Source organism: Heptranchias perlo, chromosome 5, assembly GCF_035084215.1.
Source record: "Heptranchias perlo isolate sHepPer1 chromosome 5, sHepPer1.hap1, whole genome shotgun sequence".
Classification (NCBI taxonomy): domain Eukaryota; kingdom Metazoa; phylum Chordata; class Chondrichthyes; order Hexanchiformes; family Hexanchidae; genus Heptranchias; species Heptranchias perlo.
The window spans coordinates 77,214,202-77,240,606 of NC_090329.1; the positions used below are offsets into that span (position 1 = coordinate 77,214,202).

A 26,405-nucleotide genomic window follows, 5' to 3' on the forward strand; every position below is an offset into this window, starting at 1 on the left:
GACATGTACCATGACACCTACATGAGCAGTGCATCTGAAAGGGCTAGCTGAAAAGGTAACATAAGCAGTCATCAGGAGACAGGATGCCATCGTGAAGCTAGATGCTTGCCATGATACTTGTGCTGAGTCCTGAATCTGAGCACCCACTGATCAACAGGAAGATACATCTGTTGGCATATTAGATTTTGCAGACCCTGAGTGATGGTGCCCCAAAGCATTCAGAAGCCAGTTGCCATCATTCACTTCAGATGGTCCCCAATACCTGAAGACCAATGGTCAAAGCATCCATGTTTGGACAGGTCTGGAGGCCTATCTGTTAGAGGGGGCGAAAGTAGATGTTCCTCGTGCCACCACTCGTTTCAGATAGCACTGCCTTGTGTCAAATCATTCTCGTATATTGGCACTGAGGAAGACATTGGATTCTGCTGTGGCCCCTGTCATCTATCTCGGGTTCTCTGAGACTACCCTCAGTACCTCCATGTGAGTGCGACACTCATCCAGCATTCTTGTTTACAGAAACTCACCATCTGGAAAATGGCGAGTGCTAACCTGTGTGCTAACGCTCCATTGGAGTTCCAGTACTTAACATCATGGTATCATCAATACCATTACGCCTTGTACATTAAATAGATAGGAGTAGCTGAGCCTAGGTACAGCTGTGTATATTATCCTTCAATCTGTGTCAAATATAGAAAACAGATTGACTCAAGCAAAATTAAAAATTGCAGCCAACTTGAAGAATCTGGGATACCCCAAACTCTGAAAGTTACATTTTAAATTATCTCTTGTCCATCTTTTTGTAGATTAATTGTCACAGATAGACCTGAGGTAAATATAAACTTGAACCCTCTTTGTTTTTACATGCACCTTCTGATGTGTAAATAAAAACTTCTTTTTGACTGTTATAAAACAATCTAACAGTCTTCACACTCCCTAATTGTAGCCAGTGTATGATAAATAATAAGACATTTCTTCAAAAACAATCCATTTAAAAGATTATCCAGCTTGTAAATCCAGCAAAAATAGGTCTATGAAAAGATGTTTCTTACATCATTTAACATTGTGGCGAATGATAGTCTGATGATAATTGTATTGAAATTCACAAATGGGACTCAGTAGACATTAATGAGCAAATCAAACATTTTGTAGAATTCTCTACAATTCTAAATTTATGATATAATTATATTGTCCACATTACCTATCACAAAATAAAGTGGATGACTTATAAATAAAGTACTTTTATATTTATTTTTCCTTCAAGAATATATTCTTACCTTTCTGGCATTTCTTGCATTGTTGCTGGAATCAGCACATCTGTCAGGACCTTGGGAGAAATATTAAAGAATATAACCTTTTTTTCCACTCAATGTAAATGAATTTAAGAGATCACCAACAAATGTGGAACAAATATCTCCCAATTTTATGAAAGCATAGCTAATAAGCTACCAGTTAAAAATTACAAGCCCTTGGTGCTAGATTCTGGAGGGCCCTGTATTTCTACTTCTGCATTTTATACGTGATGGGGAAAGCCTTCCTTGGCTGTAGTGGTACCATCTCCTTGCTATATGATTGTGCACCCATTTTCCTCTTGTTTTTATCCAGCGGGGGTGTGAGATCTATTTATTTGCTCCAAATCTCACTCTGTCTTTTGAGGACATCCTTCAGAGCCCTGAAAATCATTCTTAAGACATCTCTTAGAATAAATTCCATGACTGGGTGGCCTGCTGCTAATTAACCTTGACAAACCTGGCCTGAATAGGCCACTTATGTTTCTCCATAGTTTAGTCCTTGTGGAGAGTTATAGCCTTATCTATTTGTGCTGCCACCTTTAGTGGCCTATGTATCTGCACACCATGATCATTCTGCTCCTGTACTCCATTTAAAATCTTACCAGTTAAGCTGTATTTCCTTTCTCTATTCTTATTTCCAAAATGTATTACTTCACTTATATAAACTAACAAATTTAAAAAGATTAAATATATATATATATATACGGTTAAGAATGGATAGACGGGGATCTTTGGGCATGTATTCCAACATCATCCCGTGCCACAAGGGCATTAGTTGGGTCACAGTTACAGCATGTCGCACCTTTTTATTTATTCCTGATCTATTTATTCAGTACTCACTTTGTAGAGTATGGAGTCACATACACAAAATATATCAATGATAACAGGATTCTCCAGCAATGGAAGAAGATGGTCAGGCATCCCTTGCCAAAAGTGTAATAGGAAGTTCTGAATCTGAAAACCAAGTCCAACATAATACATTTATTGTACCTTTTGGATTCAGGTTGTTTATAATCTTTCTTAGACATGCATAAAGAAAGTCAGAGCACAACAGTTTTTTTTATAATCTCACCTCTTCAAAGTTTCCATTGATTGCATTATCCAGGATACATTGACAGTGAGTTTTGTACATCATAATTAGTGTATCGACCTGTGTTGAGAAAAAGTACCATAAAATATATTAGGATGGCAGTCTATAATTCTCGGTGTAACAATTTATACTCATTCAATATTTAATCACGGAGGCTTCAAAAATCTGACCAAGAACAGCAGAATGCATCACAAAATGGCAGGGACCCATTGCACCAGGTCTGTGCCGTTTCTGGGATTTTCTGGCATATGATATGAACTTCCACCTGCCCCTTACAAGGCAAGTGTTGTCAGTGGGGCAGAGGCAGAAGCAGAGATTCCCTAAGCCAGGAATTGCCACTTCCCTAGCTCATTTGGCACCCAGCATAGAACTGAAGGCCAGTACACCGTGTGAGATGAAGCATCCCAGCCTTCAGATGAGTGGTAGTGGGCTTCCACCAGGGGGGTGGTCCAGGCCAGCCAAGTGGCGTGGACCCCCGAAGAACGTCCCAAATTTTTTTTTAAATCAAGGTTAGGGCACGATGGAAATCTGCCTGCGGTCTGGAGTGGAGGTTTAATGTTAGTCAAACTTTGAATCAGCCAATAGTCCAGAAATTGCAGGAAAGATAACGGCGAGTTCACGGTGTCCGCCAATATTAGTGTGTAAAAAACCCCAGCAATTTGTGCTGAAGAAGCAAGCACACCAGCCGCCCTTTGCAGGACACTATCTAAGATGGTGGTGGCCGGAGCACCAGTGTAGTGAGTGACGTGATGCCATTTTCAAGCCACTACTGTTCCATGTACGCTGGGTGGAGGCACTTAAAATGGGCCCCATTAACTGGAGCAAATAGTGTGTTTGTTCTCTACTCCAACTTAACATTGGGCTGTTATTTATTACCAGTTGACATACCTGGAGTCTAAAAACTCATGTGAAGAATAGAGTTTATAACTTGTAGAAGATACAATGGAGTAGATTTGCAACTTACCGCCTGACCATTAAACTGACCTTATGGATTGTGCATTATAGAAAGCGCCCGATTTTCGTTTCCATTAATAAATTGAAAATCTACCCCAATATTTCTTGAGGATGAGTATCTAGGGTTGATTTTCAGAATCCTCAACAGTGGTGAGAAACCTGGCTTGCTGTGAGTTTGCATGGGACAATCACGGGTGCATTCTTTGCAATTTTCCACTACATGCTTACGATAGGCCAGCTACCCCATTACATAATCTTCCCTTCCAAGTGTGTTCAGATGAATGCAGACCCCATCCCATCATACTGATGGAACAGCAGGACAAGCAAATCAGCCTCAAAGAATGCTGAGAATACTACAGTTCAATTTTGAAGTAGGGCCCCTGATAAATGGACATGAAATGAGAGGAATGCAAACAGAAATCGTAATCAATATTTTATTCAGTCTATTTGCCTGTGACCTCCCACTTCTACACCAAGTCAGTTTTATCACACAAAGATATAAGTAAACCCAGGCATCCCATTGAGTCACGTAAATTCAATAAACATTTTGAACTGCAAGATATGTGAGTTTTTAATTGTTTATTGTTGTTTCTGAGTCAGCCCTATTAACATACAAATAAAAAGCAAAACCTGTAAAGGCTGAAAACCTGAAGCAAAAATATAAAATGCTGGAAACTCACAGCAGGCCAGCATCCATGGAGAGGAGATAGGTCAATATTTTGGGCCTGGCCCTTCTTCAGAATTCAAAAATGAAAGATAAGGAAGCATTTTAATAGAATCAGAAAAAAAGGGAGGGGCAAGGGAAAACAAACAGACAGACAGATGCTTCAAGCACAGAAAGGAACAGTCGGTTGAATAACGTGCAACCTGCTCAAAGGAAAAGCAGCAGATTGTTAGTTGAAGTAAAAGATCTCAGGCAATAGAAAAAAGCATTAAAGAAATTAGAGACATTAAACAACAAAAACGATTGCTAAGGTGGTGAGAAATCCACCAAAGGAAACAGTTGAGAAAATGGGAAAAATTGAAGGCACAGAAAGCCTCCAGATCAGCCCTAAAATTAAATGCTGGCAATATACAGCAGGCCCACCAGCCTCGAAAAGAGAAAAACAACAGGTTAAAACTGAAGACACCGACCTCACCCTCCCCACCAGCATCATGTTCTGACAAATAGTCTCCACCCCAAACATCAACCTGCCTCCCCTCTCCCCAGACACCAAGTCACTCGCACCCCCTTTAACCAGACCGCTACCTGGTCAGTTAATGGATAAATAATATGTCCACAGACTCCTATCATGAGTGAACTGATTGGCACTGTTTCAGCTTGATTCTCTCAATAAACCAGTCTCCTATGTTTGGTTATGTAGGTGTGTCATTTAGTGCAAATATTCCCAATTCAATATATGTTAAAGATATGAAGCTTTTGTTTTGAAACTTCAAAATGAAGATATTAAATGATCTACAGTGCTCACTTGGGGCCTAACAAGCTTTAACATACAAAATTCAGTCTTCATATTCAAGAATCTCTATTTAGAAATATTTTAGAAGATATTTTAGAGTTAAAAAACACACTTATAGTATAATGGACTAATGAATAATTAAGGCAGGCAAATAGAAAACATGCACTGGTGCAATTAAATGCCGGCCATTAAACTTTACCCTGTGTACTTGGAAGAATGTTAATTTCTTCCCTTCTTTAATTTGAGGCTGATACTCTTTCTATTTATCTTTCCATTCTCTAATCTGAATAGATATAGAGATGGAGGAGGGTGCAGAAGCAGGGCGAAACAAGGCTATGACAGGATGTGTAATCCCCAGAAAGAATAGTGATTTCTATTATTGAATAGTACAATATTTGAGATACAAAAAATGATATGTAAGCAGCATCTTGCAAGTGAGATATCGATATAGCACATATTGAAGAGAACATTAAATATTTTGCCATTCCACTAAATACATGCCCATCTAGAAAACTACCAATAGTTGACATAGCCCCAGGAAAGCTGACAGCTCAAAAATAGCCCTGAATATAGGCCTTATGACATGTGAAAATGAGAGGTTGCACTGCAATTGCAGTGAGACATGGGCAGGTGATTATATAAGTTACAGATATACCCAACATTTGATCACTCTTATTACAGGGGGAAAATTCTAAAGTACATAAAAGTGCAGTTTGTATCAATGCTAAAGTCAGAAATTACTCAAAGGGAATGCAAGTGATGATGTTGAGAGATTTATTTTTGTAGCCAGCCTGTGACCTGTCAGCTTGTTTGAAATAAAAGTGGCACGGAGAACTAGTGCAGGATGAATGAATCATGACAGGTGCAAGGGAACTGGGCACTGACCTCCACTGCCTATGGTCACAAACAAGCTGCACATTCAGAGAGTGGAATCTCTCTATTCAGAAAGATGCCAGGCTGGTGATGAGAAGCACATGGGGCAATGTGGGTGCAGTCTATAGCACCTTGGATCCTGGGGAATCCTGCAATGCGGGAAAAGCCTAGTGCTCTCTCATCCTGTTTCGCTCTGTCCATGGGGAATGTGATATATGTGCTCCTCAAGGTGTAGAGAGCCTCGGTCACCTTCCTGATACAACGGTGCACAGCAAACTGCAATTTGTTGCTGATGTCACCTGCTACAGCCTGGAATGAGTCTCTTGCATAAAAGCTAATGGCCACGGTGACCTTGACAGCCACGGTTAGTGCTGTCCATGCCCAGGTTTGGGGCTCCAGTTGTGGCTGCAGCAGGTGACATAGCTCGGTGACAGCCTCCTTGATAATGCACAGGTGCCTCATACGTTGCTACTCTGTGAAGTTGAGATATGAGAAGTGTTCCCTGAAGACCCACTAAGGATATGGCCTCCTGTGCAATGCCCCCCTCCTCTGTCTTCTCCTAGCTGCTCCAGCTCTCACCTGCCTTCTTTGTTGCTTCCCCTCCTCCTCCAGCCCCAAAGGCAGGCCTACCAGATCACCCATGACTGGAATAAACTGTTTCTAAAGCAGGCAAATGCAGTCCAGCACCAGCACAAATTTGTTCCCAGATGTCAAAATTCACTTGTGGAACACAGAAACTAGCCAAAAAAAGGCTCAGAAGATAACTAGCAGCCTTATAGGAAAAACCAGCCACTAATGAGTATGGAGGGACGAGCCCTTTAAATAATGTTCCTGCAGGGTCCTTCCTGCCCGTTAACGCCATGAGTTGCTGGGCAAGTTTATCATGGGGCGAGTCAGGCGCTGGGACAGGCCCATTTCACATAAGGATCCTACATCCAAAGTAGGTCCCTTTTTTAAATAGTAAAATGAGCTTTCTAAATCATTCTGGAACATGCCCTGGACACCCACGGGGCAGCCCAATCCAATACGGTGGGCAGTGCACTTCCGGCGTAAGCGTCTGAAAAACGGGAGCGGGTGTGATCAAATTTCTAGGTCAGTATGTGTGTGTTTTTAAAACCTGATAGAAAACTTTATTTAAATCTAAGGTCTTCAAGGCAAAACTACCCTGTTCTAATATACTATGCTGTCCAATCCCCCTGTCTTACATATTTTTAACATGATAGTTTAGTTTCATGGTTGCTCATGATTATAGATCTTTACAGTCCTGTACTTATGTATGAAATAATTCAAAATTAATATCTCCCTTTACCTTCTCCTTTGAAATAGGCCCTTGGAGAAGAAGATGCTGTGCATTGGGGAACTCTGGGAGCAAAGTTCCAGTTTTTGAACTGAGCGAATATTTCCGAGTAAAGCCTCCCTATAATAAAGTAAAAATATTCAATTAGTTATGTGACAGCGCCAAGATTTCTAAATACACACCCATATTCTAAAGCACTTATTATTGCTATCAGTTAAAAATCAATATTTAACTACACAAAGCAGAGGCAATTATTTTAGAGCTATACAACAATTGTTTTACGTGTATTTTAGCGCTAGATAGTCTGTTTTGATTCACTTAGTATTTAGATACACAACTGGACTAGTCTTGCTGCTTCAAATTGCCATCAATAATTGTTAGCACATTAATCATACATTGTTTACTCATTTCTTATTTTAGCGTAATGTAAATATCATGGTCAGGTCCAATTATATCAGGTTATCCAACTTTTAAAATGTGCTTGCTCTGGTTACCATAAACAGCATATTATAATTATGTGAGTAAATGGATTTGAAGCTTTGATTAAAGTACATTACATTAAATCATTTTGTTGGTGAAAAGTTAGTATTAATACAATTTGGATCAAGTTAATGGGTGTTCATTATGAACATTTCTGCATCATTTTTCTAATTTGTATATTTAAATATTTCCAAATCCCTTTTATGTCTCGGAACATCTGTTTCTAATGATCATTTAACATTATGATAATGATTGCAATATTTTCTGCTTAATTAGCCATGAAACCTTTAATAATTAACTCATTTATCCAGAAAACAGGTTGCTGGCCTTCTAAAGTAGGTCATTTTCACACAAAGAAAGCTAAAGCTGAAAAGGCCACCATATTGTACAATGTGTCAAAATCCTTTCTCAACTCACTTTCTGTGATCAAACATTACAGTTTGAATTTCAAAAATGAATTTATTTTAGCTGATTCTGCGCTTTTTGTAAATTAAGATACCATCATTTTCATGAGTGCTTAATTTCACTTAGTTTAGCAATGTATCAATGCACGCAAATAAATTACATGAGAATTCATGAAGGAAAGAAACGAAGAGAGAACCAAAGGGGGTAGATTTAAATCTGATGGATAAACTGTCTGCCTGTTTCAGTGGACAAGAACGATCCCAAGGCACTGTTTAAAGCTGGCAAGGAGATCTGGCCAACATTCTTCCCTCAACCGCTAACAATAATTTAACTAACCATTCATCTCATTGCTGTTTCTGGGACCTTGCACAAAATGAGATCGCACTTCAAAATAATTCACTGTATGTGAAGTGCTTTGGGGCATCCTGAGAGATGTAATAAGGCTCTATAAAAATTAAATTATTTCTTTCTACCGAACTTGTAAATAATATTTTTAGAACATTGTTAAAAACAAAGGGAAGGGAACAATTACTAAGAACAAATGAAATTGCCTGTACAGCAATGTACACAGCATCCAAAACAAAATGGGGGAACTGGAGGCAATAATTCATAGCAAGGTGTAGTAGGGATAACTGAAACATGGTTACATAAAGAAAAGGACTGACAATTAAATATTGCAGGATATAATGCATTTGGAAAGGATAGGGAAGGAAGAAGGGCGGTGGGGTAGCTGCACTACTAAGAGATACCATAATGGTAGTAGAAAAAAGGGACATAAGTAACATTAAGATAGAAACAGAATCCATATGGATTGAGACAAAAGATAAGGGATCGATCTATAGGTATAGGTATGGTCTACAGACCACCTAATAGTGGAAGGGAAATCATAGAATCATAGAAAGTTACGGCACAGAAGGAGGCCATTCTGCCCATCATGTCCATGCCGGGATGAGGAAATATGTAGACAAATTTATGAAATTAGTAAAAAAGCATTGAATAATTACCATGGGAGATTTCAACTACCCTCAAATAAACTGGCAAGAAGAGGTAGGAAAAGGAGAAAAGGGAATAGAGTTTTTATAGTGTACACATGACTCCTTTCTTACCCAGTATGTGAGAAACCCCAACAAGAGAGGAATCACTGCTGGATCTAGTAATGGGAAATGAACCAGAACAGATAAGAGAAGTAAGCATAGGGGAACATCTAGGCAATAGTGATCATAACATAATAAGGTTTAAAATAATGATTGAGAAAGACATAAGTAAAACAAAGACCAAAGTAATAGATTGGAAAAAAGTTCATTTTGAGGGGATGAGAATGGAACTAGGACAGGTAAACTGGAAAAAAATTTGATAGACAAAAAAAAATTGAACAGCATTGGATAATATTCAGCAGTGGTCAGTAGAGTTCAGGAGAAGAATATTCCTCTAAAAAGCAAGAACAAACCAGCCAATAATGAAATGCTATGGATAAATAAAGAGATGAGGGTAAAATTGAAACTAAAGAAAATGGCACAGCCTAAGTATGTAGACAATAAAGAAAAGAAGGACAAAAGGGAACACGAAGAGGTTAGGAAAGAAGTCATAAAAAACAATTAGGAAAGCAAAGGGGAACTATGAGATTAAATTATTAAGGAATATAAAAAGAAATAGTAAAGTTTTCTACAGACACTTAAATAACTAAAGAAAAATCAGGATAGGGATAGGACCACTAAGGGATGCACAAGATAAAACTCACAGGTAATGACAGCAAAATGGCAGAAATATTGACTTACTTTGCCTCAGTATTTACCAGGGAGACTAACATGCTGGGCAGGACATTAGAAGAAGAGATCAAAAATGATGTTAAAACATTTAAGATAGAAAGGGAGGGAGATAATTGAAAAGATAATCAAACTCAGGGAGGATAAGACCTCTGGTCTGGATGGATTGCATCTGCAAATATTAAAAGAAGTTAGGGAGGAGATAGCAAAGGCAGTATTACAAATATATAAAAATTCACTCGAAAAGGGAATAGTGCCAGAGGACTGGCAGACAGCTAATGTGATTCGTATTTTTAAAAGGGAGCTAGAACAAGTCCAGGGAACTATAGGCCAATTAGTTTAATGACGGTGGTAGTAAAGATAATGGAATGTTCACTCAAAGATGTAATAGAAAAACATCTAGAAAATGAAAATATAATAAAGAATAGTCAGCACAGATTTCAAAAGGGTAAGTCATGCTTGAGCAACCTTATTGAATTCTTTGAAGAAGTAACTGAAAGAGTAGATAAAGATAATGTAGTAGATGTAATATATTTGGATTTTCAAAAGGCCTTCGTTAAGGTACCGCATTGTAGGCTTCTGGCTATGGTCAGAGCATATAGTTAATACAAAAGAAGAATGCATCAAAATACAAGAGGACATTAATATACTTGCAGAATGGGTGTGTAATTGGCAAATAAATTTCAATATGGGTAAGTGTGAGGTGGTGCATTTTGGTAGGAAAAATAAGGAGGCCACATACTGCTTGGATAATAAGAGTCTAAATGGGATAGAGGAGCAAAAGGGATCTATTGGTACAGATACACAAATCACTACAAGTAGCGACGCAGGTTAATAAGGCCATAAAAAAGGTAAATCAAGCACTAGGCTTCATTTCTAGAGAGATAGAATTGAAAAGCAAAGAAGATATGTTAAATTTGTACAGAACTTTGATTAGACCACATGGAGTATTGTGCACAGTACTGGCCTCCATATTATAGAAAGGATATAGAGGCATTGGAGAGAGTGGGAAAAAAAGATTCACGAGGCTGATACCAGAACTGAGAGCGTATACTTAGCAGGAAAGGCTAAACAGGCTGGGAGTCTTTTCTCGAGAAAAGAGAAGGCTGAGGGGTGACCTGATAGAGGTTTTTTAAGATAATTAAATGATAATGATAGGTTTGATGGGTAGACGTAGAGAAAATGTTTCCATTTGTGGGGAAGTCCAAAACTAAAGGTTAACAATATAAAATAGTCGCTAATAAATCCAATAGGGAATTCAGGAAAAACCTCTTTACCCAAACTGGGTAAACAGATTAGATGGTATGATGGTGGATAAGCAGTGGTAAACATTAAAAAAGATATTTTATGACGCACAACAAAAATATATCCCTGTGAGGAGGAAAAAAGGGTGAACCAACCAGGGCTAACTAAGGAAGTAAAGGATGGTATCAGGTTAAAAGAAAAACCATACAACATGGCAAAGATTACTGGTAAGCCCGAAGATTGGGAAAACTTTAAAAACCAGCAAAGGATGACTAAAAGAATAATAAAGAGGGAGAAAATTAAGAGAGTAAACCAGCAAGAAATATAAAAACTGACAGTAAAAGCTTCTACAAGTATATAAAAAGGAAAAGGATAGCTAAAGTAAACATTGGTCCGTTAGAGGATGAGACTGGGGAAATAATAATGGAAAACAAGGAAATGGCAGAGGAATTGAACACATATTTTGTATCTGTCTTTACAGTGGAAGACATTAATAATATACCAATAATAGTAGATAATCAAGAGGTAAAGGGGAGGGAAGAACTAAAAACAATCACTATCACTAGAGAAAAAGTACTGGGTAAACTAATGGGTCTAAAGGCTGACAAGTCCCCTGGACCTGATGGCTTGCATCCGAGGGTCTTAAAGGAAGTGGCTACAGAGATAGTGGATGCATTGGTTGTAATCTTCCAGAATTCACTAGATTCTGGAAAGGTCCCAGCGGATTGGAAAACCGCAAACGTAACACCCCTATTCAAGAAGGCAGTGAGACAGAAAGCAGTTAACTATAGACCAGTTAGCCTAACATCTGTCATTGGGAAAATGCTAGAATCCATTATTAAGGAAGTAGTAGCAGGACATTTGGAGACTCATAATACAATCAAGGAGAGTCAACATGGTTTTATGAAGGGGAAATTGTGTCTGACAAATTTATTAGAGTTCTTTGAGGAAGTAACGGGCAGGGTGGATAAAGGGGAACCAATGGATGCAGTATATTTGGATTTCCAAAAGGCATTCGATAAGATGCCACATAAAAGGTTACTGCACAAGATAAGAGCTCATGGTTTTGGGGGTAATATACTGGCATGGATAGAGGATTGGCTAACTAACAGAAAACAAAGAGTCGGGATAAAAGGGTCATTTTCAAAAAGGCAATCTGTAACTAGTGGGGTGCCGCAGGGATTAGTGCTGGGGCCTCAACTATTTACAATATATATCAAAGACTTGGATGAAGGAACAGAGTGTCTTGTGGCCAAATTTGCTGATGATACAAAGATAGGTGGAAAAGCAAGTTGCGATGAAGACACAAAGGGCCCGATTTTACCAGGGGTGCGGGTTCCCGGTGGATGGGCAAGCGGGCGCGTCCGGTGAAATTAGTGGGTTTCCCGCGCGATCGCAGCAGGCAAACCACTAATTGGATTCACTTACCTGCTCCTCCGGGTTCCCCGCTACTGATCTGCGCGTCGGGTGGGCTGCGCATGCGCAGTAAGATCTGTCAGCTGGAGGCGCTCTATTTAAAAGGGGCAGTCCTCCACTGACAGATGCTGCAACCAATAGCAAAGATGACTGCATGGAGCAGCCCAGGGGGACGGCTGCTCCCAGTTTAATGATGCCTCACCCCAGGTATCAATACATGGGGTGAGGAGGAGGGGGAGGACAGAGATCTTCCACCCGGCGGGCGGGAGGAAGCGGCCCGCCTCCGCCACCAGGAAGGCCTGGCTCGAGGTGGCAGAGGGGGTCACCTGCGCCACCAACATATCGCCCACCTGCACACAGTGCAGGAGGCGGTCCAATGACCTCAGTAGGTCAGCCAAAGTGAGTACACGTAGTCCTTCCCCTACACTCCGTCTGCCACATCACTGCCCCCACCCCACATCTCCTTCGGCACTGCCAACACTACTCTGTCACATCACCCCTCATACCCACTCACACCCCGTCCTCATCTTACCTCCACCTACTCACCTCGCCAGTACTCATCCTGCCACTACCACGCAACCCAATCCTCATACAATCTCATGGCTCTATCTCATACTCACCCTCTCGTGCATCTCTCTCACGGCCAGCCTCACTCAACCTGCCACCACCTCTGCTGCAGCCACAGGGCATGCATCACATATGTGCAGTAGGAAGTGTAAGGCAAACGTGTCGTGAGCATGAAGGGGATGCATAAGAGTGTTTGAGGGTTTGTCATGGTTGTTACTTCTATTGAATTTCAGAACAACTCACATCACACATTATATTGGCACCACTACTGCCATGTCTTCGCGAATCCTGTCCGGTTTGTGCAATAATGCCCGCTCCTGGGTTTCACTATGAGGACCCACCACTGATGCCACCCATTGTGTCACTGCAGAGTGGGTGTAGGTGTATTTGCAGGGCTCTTCTGCGCAGACGACTGAGAGACATCGGCGATGTCCCCGGTTGCACCCTGGAAGGCTGCGGAGGAGAAGTTCGGGAGGGCAGTGGTGACTTTGACAGCGACAGGTCGGAAGATGGTGCACGGGCCAGCCAGGAGCAGCTCGGCATGAAAGAGGCTGCAGATGTCCACGGCGACATGTCGAGTGACTCTGAGCCTCCATGTGCACTGCTGCTCAGAGAGGTCCAGGAGGCTGAGCCTCGGTCTGTGGAACCTGTGGCGAGGGTAGTGCCCTCTGCGACGCATCTCTCTCTGCGGTAGCCCTCCCTCCTGCTGTACAGGTGGATGTGTCACAGCACTCTGTTGTGGAGCTCCACGTGTCAGAAGTGGACGACGTGGATGGTGATGCTGTTCGCCCTCCGAGGAGGTCATGACTGCAGCTACGGCGGCCCCCATCCGCAAGATGTACATCTGAGGGGCTCCGCAAGGTAGGTACATGTCTCCGGACCCCGGGGTAAGTGTGCAGGTTGGTGACTTTAACTGTCAGGCGGAGGGTGGTGCAGGCCAAACTTTGTCCCAAGTGACAGAGTGGCCCCCTGCAATGGGTGAGGGTCTCCCCCACCGACCTGTCAAATGGACCTTTGCAGCTGCCACAGGCTGACAGCTGCAACACGTCCATTCGATCTGGGAGTGTTTGCCCCAGTGTGGGAAACAGTCCCATATTGTTCAAAAATCCCACAGTTAATGACCTGAAATACCAAACTAAATATTGTCAAGTGGCATCCCGCTGGCTATAATTGCCTGCGGGATTCCCACCAGCGGGGGCTGCACGCGCACGCCGGCGCGTCAGCAGGGAACCCGGAAGTGGGCGGGATCGAGGCGGGATCGGGTCCCGCTACTGGATTTCCCGATTTTCGGGCCCCCCCCGCCGAGAACGCACCCGATAGCGGGTGGTAAAATCGAGCCCTTGGTGTCTGGGGAGAGGGGAGGCAGGTTGATGTTTGGGGTGGAGACTATTTGTCAGAACATGATGCTGGTGGGGAGGGTGAGGTCGGTGTCTTCAGTTTTAACCTGTTGTTTTTCTCTTTTCGAGGCTGGTGGGCCTGCTGTATATTGCCAGCATTTAATTTTAGGGCTGATCTGGAGGCTTTCTGTGCCTTCAATTTTTCCCATTTTCTCAACTGTTTCCTTTGGTGGATTTCTCACCACCTTAGCAATCGTTTTTGTTGTTTAATGTCTCTAATTTCTTTAATGCTTTTTTCTATTGCCTGAGATCTTTTACTTCAACTAACAATCTGCTGCTTTTCCTTTGAGCAGGTTGCACGTTATTCAACCGACTGTTCCTTTCTGTGCTTGAAGCATCTGTCTGTCTGTTTGTTTTCCCTTGCCCCTCCCTTTTTTTCTGATTCTATTAAAATGCTTCCTTATCTTTCATTTTTGAATTCTGAAGAAGGGCCAGGCCCAAAATATTGACCTATCTCCTCTCCATGGATGCTGGCCTGCTGTGAGTTTCCAGCATTTTATATTTTTGCTTCAGGTTTTCAGCCTTTACAGGTTTTGCTTTTTATTTGTATGTTAATAGGGCTGACTCAGAAACAACAATAAACAATTAAAAACTCACATATCTTGCAGTTCAAATGTTTATTGAATTTACGTGACTCAATGGGATGCCTGGGTTTACTTATATCTTTGTGTGATAAAACTGACTTGGTGTAGAAGTGGGAGGTCACAGGCAAATAGACTGAATAAAATATTGATTACGATTTCTGTTTGCATTCCTCTCATTTCATGTCCATTTATCAGGGGCCCTACTTCAAAATTGAACTGTAGTATTCTCAGCATTCTTTGAGGCTGATTTGCTTGTCCTGCTGTTCCATCAGTATGATGGGATGGGGTCTGCATTCATCTGAACACACTTGGAAGGGAAGATTATGTAATGGGGTAGCTGGCCTATCGTAAGCATGTAGTGGAAAATTGCAAAGAATGCACCCGTGATTGTCCCATGCAAACTCACAGCAAGCCAGGTTTCTCACCACTGTTGAGGATTCTGAAAATCAACCCTAGATACTCATCCTCAAGAAATATTGGGGTAGATTTTCAATTTATTAATGGAAACGAAAATCGGGCGCTTTCTATAATGCACAATCCATAAGGTCAGTTTAATGGTCAGGCGGTAAGTTGCAAATCTACTCCATTGTATCTTCTACAAGTTATAAACTCTATTCTTCACATGAGTTTTTAGACTCCAGGTATGTCAACTGGTAATAAATAACAGCCCAATGTTAAGTTGGAGTAGAGAACAAACACACTATTTGCTCCAGTTAATGGGGCCCATTTTAAGTGCCTCCACCCAGCGTACATGGAACGGTAGTGGCTTGAAAATGGCATCACGTCACTCACTACACTGGTGCGCCGGCCACCACCATCTTAGATAGTGTCCTGCAAAGGGCGGCTGGTGTGCTTGCTTCTTCAGCACAAATTGCTGGGGTTTTGTACACGCTAATATTGGCAGTCAATGACCTGAAATAGCTAAGTAAATACTCTCAAGTGGCATCCCGCTGGCATTAATTGCCTGCGGGATTCCAACCAGCAGGGGCTGCGCGCGCACGCCGGCGCGTCAGTGGGGAACCCGGAAGTGGGTGGGATCGAGACGGGATCCGGTCGGGATCCTGGATTTCGCAATTTTCGAGGCCCCCCCCGCCGAGAACGCACCCGATAGCGGGTGCTAAAATCGGGCCCAAAGTGTCTGCAAAGGGATATTGACAGGTTAAGCGAATGGGCAAAAATTTGGCAGATGGAATATAATGTGGGAAAATGTGAAGTCATCCATTTTGGGAGGAAAAATAAAAAAGCAAAATTTTATTTGAATGGTGAAATACTACAAAATGCTGTGGTACAGAGGGATCTGGGTGTCCTTGTACATGAAACACAAAACTTCAACATACAGGTGCAGCAGGTAATCCGGAAGGCAAATGGAATATTGGCCTTTATTTCTAGAGGCATGGAGTATAAAAGCAGGCAAGTCATGCTACAACTGTACAGGGTGCTGGTGAGACCACACCTGGAGTACTGCGTACAGTTCTGATGCCCTTATTTAAGGAAGGACATACTTGCATTGGAGGCAGTTCAGAGAAAGCTCACTAGGTTGATTTCGGGTATGGAAGGGTTGTCTTATGAGGAAAGATTGAACAGGTTGGGTCTATACTCATTGGAGTTTAGAAGAACGACAGGAGATCTCATTGAAACATACAAGATTCTGAGGGGACTCGATAGGGCAGATGCTGAGAGGATGTTACCCCTCATGGGGGAATCTAAAAGTAGGGGGCACAGTCTCAGAATAAGGGGTCGACCATTTAAGACGGAAATGAGGAGGAATTTCTTCTCCCAGAGGGTCGTGAATCTTTGGAATTCTTTACCCCAAAAGCTGTGGAGGCTGAGTCATTGAATTCATTCAAGGCTGAGTTAGACAAATTTTTGATCAGCAAGGGAATCAAAGGATATGGGGAAAGGGTGTGAAAGTGGAGTTGAGGTAAAAATCAGATCAGCCATGATCTCATTAAATGGCAGAGTATGCTCGAGGGGCCGAATGGCCTATTCCTGCTCCTATCTCTTATGGTCTTAAGGTCAAAGAGTGGTAAGAATATGTAACGTGTTACCACAAGGAGTAGTTGAGGCAAATAACATAGATGCATTTATGGGGAAGCTAGATAAGCACATGAGGGAGAAAGTAATGGAAGGTATCCTGATAGGGTTAGATGAAGTAGGAAGGGAGGAGGCTCATGTGAAGTATAAGTGCCGGCAGAGGCTAGATGGGCCTGTTTCTGTGCTGTAGTTTTGACGTAACTCGACGTAGAACACTTTTACAGTTTTGCTAGAAATGAAAAACATAGGAAACTTTCCTGCTATGTATACAATGTCACTAACACACAGTAAACCACAGAAAATCTTAGCCCAATCCCCAAAGGCACACAGAATCATACAGCACAGAAGGAGGCCATTTGACCCATCGTGCCTATGCCAGCTCTTTGAAAGAGCTATCCAATTAGTCCCACTCCATTGCTCTTTCCCCATGGCCCTGCAATTTTTCCTGTTTCAAATATATATCTAATTCCCTTTTGATAGTTACTATTGAATCTGCTTTCACCACCCTTTCAGGAAGTGCATTCCAGATCATAACAACTCGCTGCATTAAAAAAAAATCTTCTCATCTCCCCTCTGGTTCTTTTGTCAATTATCTTAAATCTGTGTCCTTTCGTTACTGACCCTCCTACCAGTGGAAGCAGTTTCTGGGGACTGGATACATTCCTAAATTATGAACAGAAAGATACTCATCCTGATAGAGAGCTGGACTTTTTTTCCAGAATGAAAATTAAAAAGCAGCCTCTTGTATACCTTACAACAGTGCAGCTGGTCATGAAATGCATTGTCATAGATGGACTCCCTTTTTGGTCTAAGGTTGGTTCATGCACCCATGACTATGGCACTATAATATGCACATGGAATGCCATATGTGCCTGTTGAGCACAATTCCCCGTCCCCTCAACCAACCCCCAGTTATCTGCTGTTCCACATATAAAATATATAACAGACAGAATGTGGCAATCATTTATTTTTGACTAAAAATTGCTTATCTTTAAAGTCTTCATTGTATATTAACATTGTGTAATATTTACTTAAGCACAGCCACACATGTTGTTTTAAATTCATTATTTACAGTCTTTGCGTTTTGGCCCTTTGTCAAGTTCAATAGTTACTGCACTGTGAAATCAGCAGCTTTAAATATCCGGTTGTACACTTAGAACATAAGAAATATGAGCAGGAGTAGGCCATACGGCCCCTCTAGCCTTCTCCGCCATTCAATCAGGCCATAGCTGATCTTTGACCTCAACTCCACTTTCCCGCCCCATCCCCATAGACCTTGATTCCCCTAGAGTCCAAAAATCTAGCCATCTCAGCCTTGAACATATTCAATGACTCAGCATCCACAGCTCTCTGAGGTAGAAAAGTCCAAAGATTCACAACCCTCTGCGTGAAGAAATTCTTCCTCATCTCAGTCTTGAATGACCGACCCCGTATCCTGTAATTATGCCTGTGAGTTCTAGACTCACCAACCAGGAGAAACAATCACTGAGCATCTACCCTGTCAAGCCTCCTCATAGTCTTATATGTTTCAATGAGATCATCTCTCATTCTTCTAAACGCCAGAGAGTATAGGCCCATTCTACTCAACAGACTATGCTTCTGAAAAAAATATAAACTGTATGAAAAGTCTTGCTCTGGCTGTATTGTGGTTTATTTCTTTCTTTGTAACACACCTATCCATTTACTGGTGATTCAGAATAAAGAGATTCAAAGACACTTAACATGGCTTTAATTATACATACCTCATTTTTTAGTTTGCTTCCTGAAAACCTACAAAAAATGAAAAATATAATTAATGATTTATAATTAAAAATACCAAAATCAATTTATCCAAAATCAATTAAATGAGTCTTATAAACATGACATCTTCAAATGGCTTAAACACAGGTGTTATTGTAAAGCTATTGAAGTGCCCTATAGAAGTGTCATGTTTCATTAATGTTTGGTGAATTTCTCTAAAGGGGGGGGTCATTTTCACAGTCTCATTGGAAATATCCCAAATCTCAAGATTTATTTTATATTGTGAACTTACCGACTATATTGTGCTTAATTGTGCAATGTTCTACTATGGCTTTGCATTTTTCATAATGTATTATATTAAGAAATTTCACTGCAGAAATTCCCCAACAAAACATGTGACTAATGCTATTAGCTCCTGAATATAAATTTGTAGATTAACGAGAAAGAGGAAGAGGACAGTGTTAAGGTTTGGTCCACATTTCTCAACATTTCTCACTGAAATGCATGTATTGGCAATTTTGTACCTATAAATATTACATTTCCAATTAAGTTATAGTCCAGCAATTTTATTTTAAATTCACAAGCTTTCGGAGGCTTCCTCCTTCCTCAGGATTTTCACATCATTCACCTGAGGAAGGAGGAAGCCTCCGAAAGCTTGTGAATTTAAAATAAAATTGCTGGACTATAACTTGGTGTTATAAAATTGTTTACAATTGTCAACCCCAGTCCATCACCGGCATCTCCACATCATTTCCAATTAAGACACACTTTAAACTTCTGTGAAGCACCTGGGGCATTTTTCTACATTAAATGCACTATATAAATGCTAGTTGCTGTTTTTGTTATTGTTGGTGTAAATAAATACAGCAGGCCTGAGCTAATGAACTGCCATATGGGCCAGTTGTACTGAGATTTCTACATTTAACCAATCAGATCCTCATACTGGATTGACACAGTATTACAGTAGTTTGAAGTCATCAATTTAACGGCACTTCAAATTTTTGACAAATGACAGAAGACCCTCTCAAGGATGTAACTTTATACTCCTTCAATTTCACACTGACAGCAGTATAACTTTTAATATAAATGTTTCTACCCTCGCTGGTTTAGTTAGTAAAGTCGAAGAGATCAGAAAGTCCCAGATTCAATTCTCGAACAATGCTGAGTTAGTTCATTTCATGCAGGATGGCAGCAGGAATGCTACAATTGGTCTTAAGCCTCTTCACCAGAGAGGGAAAATCAGCCAGAGCTGCTACTCCTGATTACAATCAAATAATTGTATATTTGAAAGTGCATATTTGTAGAAAGTGCATATTTGTGAATGTCTCATGAGGACAGGGTCTGGCTCATATGTGAAGACTCACATGGGAAAATAGGCTGGTAGCTCTCAATGCATAGCTCATTCAATGACAATTTGAGTGAGATCTCAGATGGCAAATGGCACTTGTGGGAGCACACCCCAACAGAGTCAACGTTTTCTTAATAGGGGATAAAAAGGGAAAGAATGGGAAAGCAAAATATACAAATTCTAAACAACTACTTGCATTTATATAGCGCCTTTAATGTAGCAAAACATCCCAAGGTTCTTCACGGGAGTGTTATCAAACAAAATTTGACACTGAGCCACATAAGGAGATATTAGGACAGGTGCCCAAAAGCTTGGTCAAAGAGTTAGGTTTTAAGAAGCGTCTTAAAGGAGGAGAGCGAGGTAGAGAGGTGGAGAGGTTTGGGGAGGGAATTCCAGAGCTTACAGCAAGGCCGCCAATGGTGGAGCGATTAAAATCAGGGATGTGCAAGAGGCAAGAATTGGAGGAGTGCAAAGATCTCAGAGGGTTGTAGGGCTGGAGGAGGTTCCAGAGATAGGGAGGGATGAGGCCATGGAGGGATTTGAAAACACGGTTAAGAATTTTAAAATTGAGGCATTACTGGACCGGGAGCCAATGTAGGTTAACAAGCACAGGGATGGTTGGTGAACGGAGCTTGGTGCGAATTAGCATAAGGGCAGCAGAGTTTTAGATGAGCTCAAGTTTATGGAATGTGGAAGATGGGAGGCCAGCCAGGAGAGCATTGGAATAGCCAAGTCTAGAGGTAACAAAGAAGATTCTAACTGATCTGCTGCCTTTACTTTTTAATATTAGTAAAGAGCTCTCTGGGCTGCCAGTTCTTCACTAACATTATAAAGTTCAGTAGCTGAAACTGAAGCAGCATTTAAATACACACATGCCCATAGCTTCACTTTGCCTGGGTACAGAGCAGTGCTAGGCTACACATTTCCTGCAGAGAGTGTTCTCAGCTCAGTGATACACATGGGCACTTTTAAAATGTGATTTTGCACCAGCTAGAGGTAAACTCCAACTAGTGAAAGCCTAAAGAGGGCACAACTATTCACCAGAAGTGGAAACACATCTTTTGCTTCAATACACTCACCGGTTAGATTGTGAATCTGCCTCTCAAGTCATATTGCCACTTTTATGTCCATATGACCCACAATATAAGAACATAAGAAATAGGAGCAGGAATAGGCCATACAGCCAATCGAGCCTGCCCGACCATTCAATAAGGTCATGGCTAATCTTCGACCTCAACTCAACTTTCCACCCGATCCCCATATCCCTTGATTCCCCTAGAGTCCAAAAATCTATTTATCTCAACCTTGAACATATTCAATGGCTCAGCATCCACAGCCCTCTGGGGTAGAGAATTCCAAAGATTCAGAACCCTCTGAGTGAAGAAATTCCTCCTCATCTCAATCTTAAATGGCCGACCCCTTATCCTGTGACTATGCTCCCTAGTTCTAGACTCTCCAGCCAGAGAAAACAACCTCTCAGCATTTACCCTGTCACGCCCTCTCAGAATCTTGTATGTTTCGATTAGATCACCTCTCGTTCTCCTAAACTCCAGAGAGTATAGGCCCATTCTACTCAATTTTTCCTCATAGGGCAATCCTCTCATTCCAGGAATCAATCTAGTGAACCTTAGTTGCACCGTCTCTAAGGCAAGTATATCCTTCCTTAGATAAGGAGACCAAAACTGTACACGGTACTCCAGGTGAGGTCTCACCAAAGCCCTGTACAATTGTAATAAGACTGCCTTACTCTTGTACTCCAACCCCCTTGCAATAAAGGCCAACCTGCCATTTGCCTTCTTAATTGCTTGCTGTACCTGCATGCTAACTTTTTGTGTTTCTTGTACGAGAACACCCAGATCTCTCTGAACACCAACATTTAATAGTTTCTCACTATTTCAAAAATATTCTGTTGTAGTAGTTGAGGCGAATAGCTTAAATGCCTTTAAAGGGAAGCTAGATAAACAAATGAGAGAGAAAGGAATAGAAGGTTATGCTGATAGGGTTAGATGAATTGGGGTGGGAGGAGGTTCGTGTGGACCAGTTGGGCCGAATGGTCTGTTTTTGTGCTGTTCCATGTAATTCTATATATAGTGGCAGTATGATTGTACCCTAACTGAGTAATGTCCATTCAAAGCACCAGCATAGAGGGACCATGATTCACATTTAGTGATGCAGAGGATCTCAAAAATAGTTAAATGCACTGTGTCAGATTTTCAGTATCATTCATGCATATAGCATGCCACCGATATTATATTCACCGTAATGGAAAGGGTTGATATGGGTATTGTGGTTGATGTTGTGTATATGGACTTTCAAAAGGCATTTGATAAAGTACCACATAATAGATTTGTAAGCAAAATTAAAGCCCATGGGATTAAAGGGACAGTGGCAGCGTGGATACAAAATTGGCTAAGGGACAGAAAGCAGAGAGTAGTGGTGAACGGTTGATTTCAGACTGGAGGGAAGTATACAGTGGTGTTACCCAGGAGTCAGTATTAGAACCATTGCTCTTTTTAATATATATTAATGACTTGGACTTGGAATAATTTCAAAGTTTGCAGATGACACAAAACTTGGGAATGTAATAAACAATGTTAAGGATAGTAACAGACTTCAGGAGGACATAGACAGACTGGTGAAATGGGCAGACACATGGCAGATGAAATTTAATGCAGAGAAGTGTGACATGCTATATTTTGGTAAGAAGAATAAGGAGAGGCAATATACACTAAATGGTACAATTTAAAAGGGGATACAGGAACAGAGAGACCTGGGAGTGTATGTACACAAATCTTTGAAGCTGGCAGGTCAAGTTGACAAGGCAGCTGAAAAAGTATATGAGATCCTTGACTTTATTAATAGAGGCATAGAGTACAAAGGCAAGGAAGTTGAGCTAAACCTTTCTAAAACACTGGTTAGGCCTCAGCTGGAGTATTGTGTTCAATTCTGGGCACCACACTTTAGGAAGAATGTCAAGGTCTTAGAGAGGGTGCAGAAGAGATTCACTGGGATGGTACCAGGACTTTAGTTATGTGGAGAGACTGGAGAAGCTGGGGTTGTTCTCCTTAGAGCACAGAATGTTAAGAGGAGTTTTGATAGAGATGTTCAAAATTATGAACAGTTTTAATAGAGTAAATAAGGAGAAACTGTTTCCAGTGGCCGAAGAGTCTGTAACCAGAGGACACAGATTTAAGGTGATTGGCAAAGAGCCAGAGGCGACATGAGGAAACATCTTTTTACACAGCAAGTTGTAATGATCTGGAATGCACTGTCTGAAGGAGTGGTGGAAGCAGATTCAATAATAACTTTCAAAAAGGGAATTGGATAAATACTTGAAGGGAAAAAATTACAGGGCTATGGGGAAAAAGCAGGGGAATGGGACTAATTGGATTGCTCTTTCAAAGAGCCTGCACAGGTCGGGATGGGCCGAATGGCCTCCTTCTGTGCTGTAACATACTATGATCTGAGAATAGGTTCCTTACAGCCCATGAACAGATTGCACTTTGTTTGATGTCACAGATAGTGCGTTAATCCTGTTAGCTTTCGCCTGGGCAAATATAATTTAAGTTAACCCACCGCTGAGTAATAAAGCAAGCTCTTGATTACACTAATAATAATTTTCAACCGAGGAGGGAAAGGGATGTTAATATGACGCATATTATTATAAAGGATAAAGCTACCTTGTCAAGCCTTTACCAGAGTAGACCGAATGGTAATATGCACTGCTCTCTTTGATACCAATTCCGTAGTAGTGATACCTGCAAGACAGTGCCACGATTTCTAAGTTACTTTTGTTTTGAACCAGTAAGGAAACAAGCAATTACAATATCCGTCAAAATCAATTGCTCTCATCAATTCCCTTTCGCTTGCGTGAACGCGTTTCTACGATGTTGTTCAATATACACACATGGAACTGGATAGATAACAGGTTTGTCGAGATGGAAAGGAAGTGGGTTAGTTATGACAGGAGCTGATAATAACATGAGACAGGCAGATATCATATCAGTTAAAATAACTTAAGAAAATTACCGCTAATAAATCAGATGCTAACTTCCCAGAGCGTTCCCATATTTGACAAGTTCAAAGTCTAAACTCTAAATGAAGATGATCACTTTGCCAACTGGAGCTGGGAGACCTCACCAAACATAATATCGAACTGACTCACTTTGAGTGTCCTCTTGTTCCAAGTCTTCTGGTGGTGAGGAGAGGAAACTTCTGGCGTATTGTCTGAAAAAACACAAATGAAGATCTAAAAACATTTATTGAAGAAAGAGATATTTAAAAAAAATATTAACACTTTTGCACGACGTCTATTTGAAGACTGCTCGCTCTTTGTCCTTATATAAAGCAGGTGGTTTTAAAAGTGGTGGGTCTACTTTAATATATTATACAGCTCAGCTGGTTCAGGATCAAACTGGAAGAAGCCGACTGGCGGGATGGTGTATTTCAAGCTCAGTTGTATAATAAGTAATAGCAGTTTTCTTTTAAAAACGAGTACTGATTTTATTCTTGGGATTATATAAATATCCGTCAATCAGTATGTCTTACCTTTCCGAATGTAGCTGCGCAGGCTGGTTCCAGTTTCTCTTTCCTACAAAAATCTAAATAATGGGCATAGAGGATACACCTGGGTAAACAAACCCCTTCACACACGATGTAGTTTTCTTCCAACCTGACAAAAGAGACATTAATAAAATATTAACCCGTTAGTTCGGAGCATTAATCACACTTGGGTACAAATCTACCCCATGCCCAAAGCGCCAAGCAAGTCAAACCAGATGCTGTGCTGGGATCGTGAATAGACCATTGCTTCCGATCATTTGAGTTTAACGAATTCATCTGAAGTATAACGAATTAAAGGTAATCAGGTTCGTAGGTTGCTTAGAAAATAAATCGTGATTTCGTTCACAAAAGTTTTTTAAAAATATATTCGCAAAAACGAAACGAGAGCATACGGGAGGGTTTAACTCAGTAATGTTCTAGTGTTAACAGCCTGATCCGTCGGATGCCGCGCCCTTACCATTGCAGTGTCAGCTGCGTCTGCTTCTTCTTGTCCTTGATGATCTGAGTTATCGTTTTTTTCTGACACTGTTGCTTATCGTTCAAGATTTCTTTTCCTTCAGAAATATTCCCATCCTCTTCTTCAGACGATGCGATTTCGTTGCAGTTTTCTGATTCTGTTGGAGACAGTGAACGCTAAGATCCTTTTGGCGCAACCCTTCGAGAGTCTATCTCCATATAATTGTTTCATTCATTTATTTTTAGAAAAATGTTAAGTTACCGCGTCCATCGGTATTTAAGAATTTGATTATTTAGTTTTGCGAAGGACAGGGGTTGCTTAGGTTTAATCATTTTAAACTGTTTGCTGGAGAGCAGAGATTATCTTCATTACCATGTCGCTTGTTACTTTTTAAGGGTTCGTGCCATTTGCTTCACAAAAAAGTGTAAAATAAGAATGTTGTTACTATAATGGGGGTGGTTTTATTCAAACACAGCAAACGGGGTCTGCAGATTGAGATTCTGCACCTTTAATATGTAATATTATTCAAAACCTTAAACCCTAAATTACAATTGGCGTTCCTTTTGTTGGTTTTATCAGAACTGCACACAATTACAATAGTTCGTTAATTAAAAGAATCCATTAATTTAAAGGAATCAACGTATTTGACCCAACTGATATTTTGATTCGGATTCATATTGGCCCTAAAAATAATCAACACAATTGCATAGATGGTATTTTGAGTTTTAACAATCTATCTCGTCTTGTTTGCTCTGGTGATCTGTGATAGTGATTGTGTGAGAAACTCAATTAAATGGGATTGTAACTTTAGATCCCGTGCACTTGAACTAAAATGTGGATAATCTTGCCCCTCAATATCCCGTCCCCTAAAACTGTCTAAAGTGTGTATAAAAGCACAATTCCTTGCCACAGGCTGTCCATATGACTGAGAGAATCTCACCTGATTTAATGCCCAGATCAGCCCCTATCTCCTCCTCTCCACACCCAGACAGTGACACCGAGTTCTTCTCCAGTTCTTCATTGCCGCCACGATCTTCGGAAAACGAAGCTAAGTGTTTGCCGATCAGAGTCATGTAAGGTTCGTCCTGAATCCGAGCCGCTACCTTGTGAGGAGGCTGCAGGTGAACCACGGATGACCCCTGGGATTCAGGCATCCTCTTCATGGGCATCTTCATGGCGAACGTCAGAGAGCAGATGTACTGCCTGAGTCCTTTTTTCCGTAGTTGGACGTCGCTAGGATCAAATCAAAGACTCATGGTGTCTCTGAAAGGTAAGATAATTGACAATCTCTGAATCTTCACATTATCCGATGACAAACTCCTCAATTTCATTCTCAGCATCCCAATCGGAGAACACCTTGGTTTTGTTTCTACTGTCAGTCATCAGTTTGAAATCATTACAGTCCATGGCTGGACAGTACTAAAGCTCTCCCGGTTAAGTAAAGCA

The 26,405-nt window shown here is 41.0% G+C and overlaps 1 protein-coding gene across 1 annotated transcript in view; it reads right to left on the reverse strand.

Annotated features, from left to right (window-relative positions):
* The window catches only part of rfx6 (regulatory factor X, 6), a 69,213-nt gene extending 43,079 nt beyond the window's left edge, over positions 1-26,134 (reverse strand). The window contains exons 1-10 of the mRNA XM_067983817.1: positions 25,900-26,134; positions 24,960-25,116; positions 24,488-24,611; positions 24,105-24,166; positions 23,620-23,697; positions 18,594-18,621; positions 6,973-7,080; positions 2,362-2,439; positions 2,130-2,243; positions 1,275-1,324 (exon numbers count right to left, since the gene is read on the reverse strand). Of these exons, the coding sequence (XP_067839918.1) occupies positions 1,275-1,324; positions 2,130-2,243; positions 2,362-2,439; positions 6,973-7,080; positions 18,594-18,621; positions 23,620-23,697; positions 24,105-24,166; positions 24,488-24,611; positions 24,960-25,116; positions 25,900-26,134 (1,034 nt within the window). The remainder of the gene's footprint in view (positions 1-1,274; positions 1,325-2,129; positions 2,244-2,361; positions 2,440-6,972; positions 7,081-18,593; positions 18,622-23,619; positions 23,698-24,104; positions 24,167-24,487; positions 24,612-24,959; positions 25,117-25,899) is intronic.
* Between the last annotated feature and the right edge of the window lie 271 nt (positions 26,135-26,405).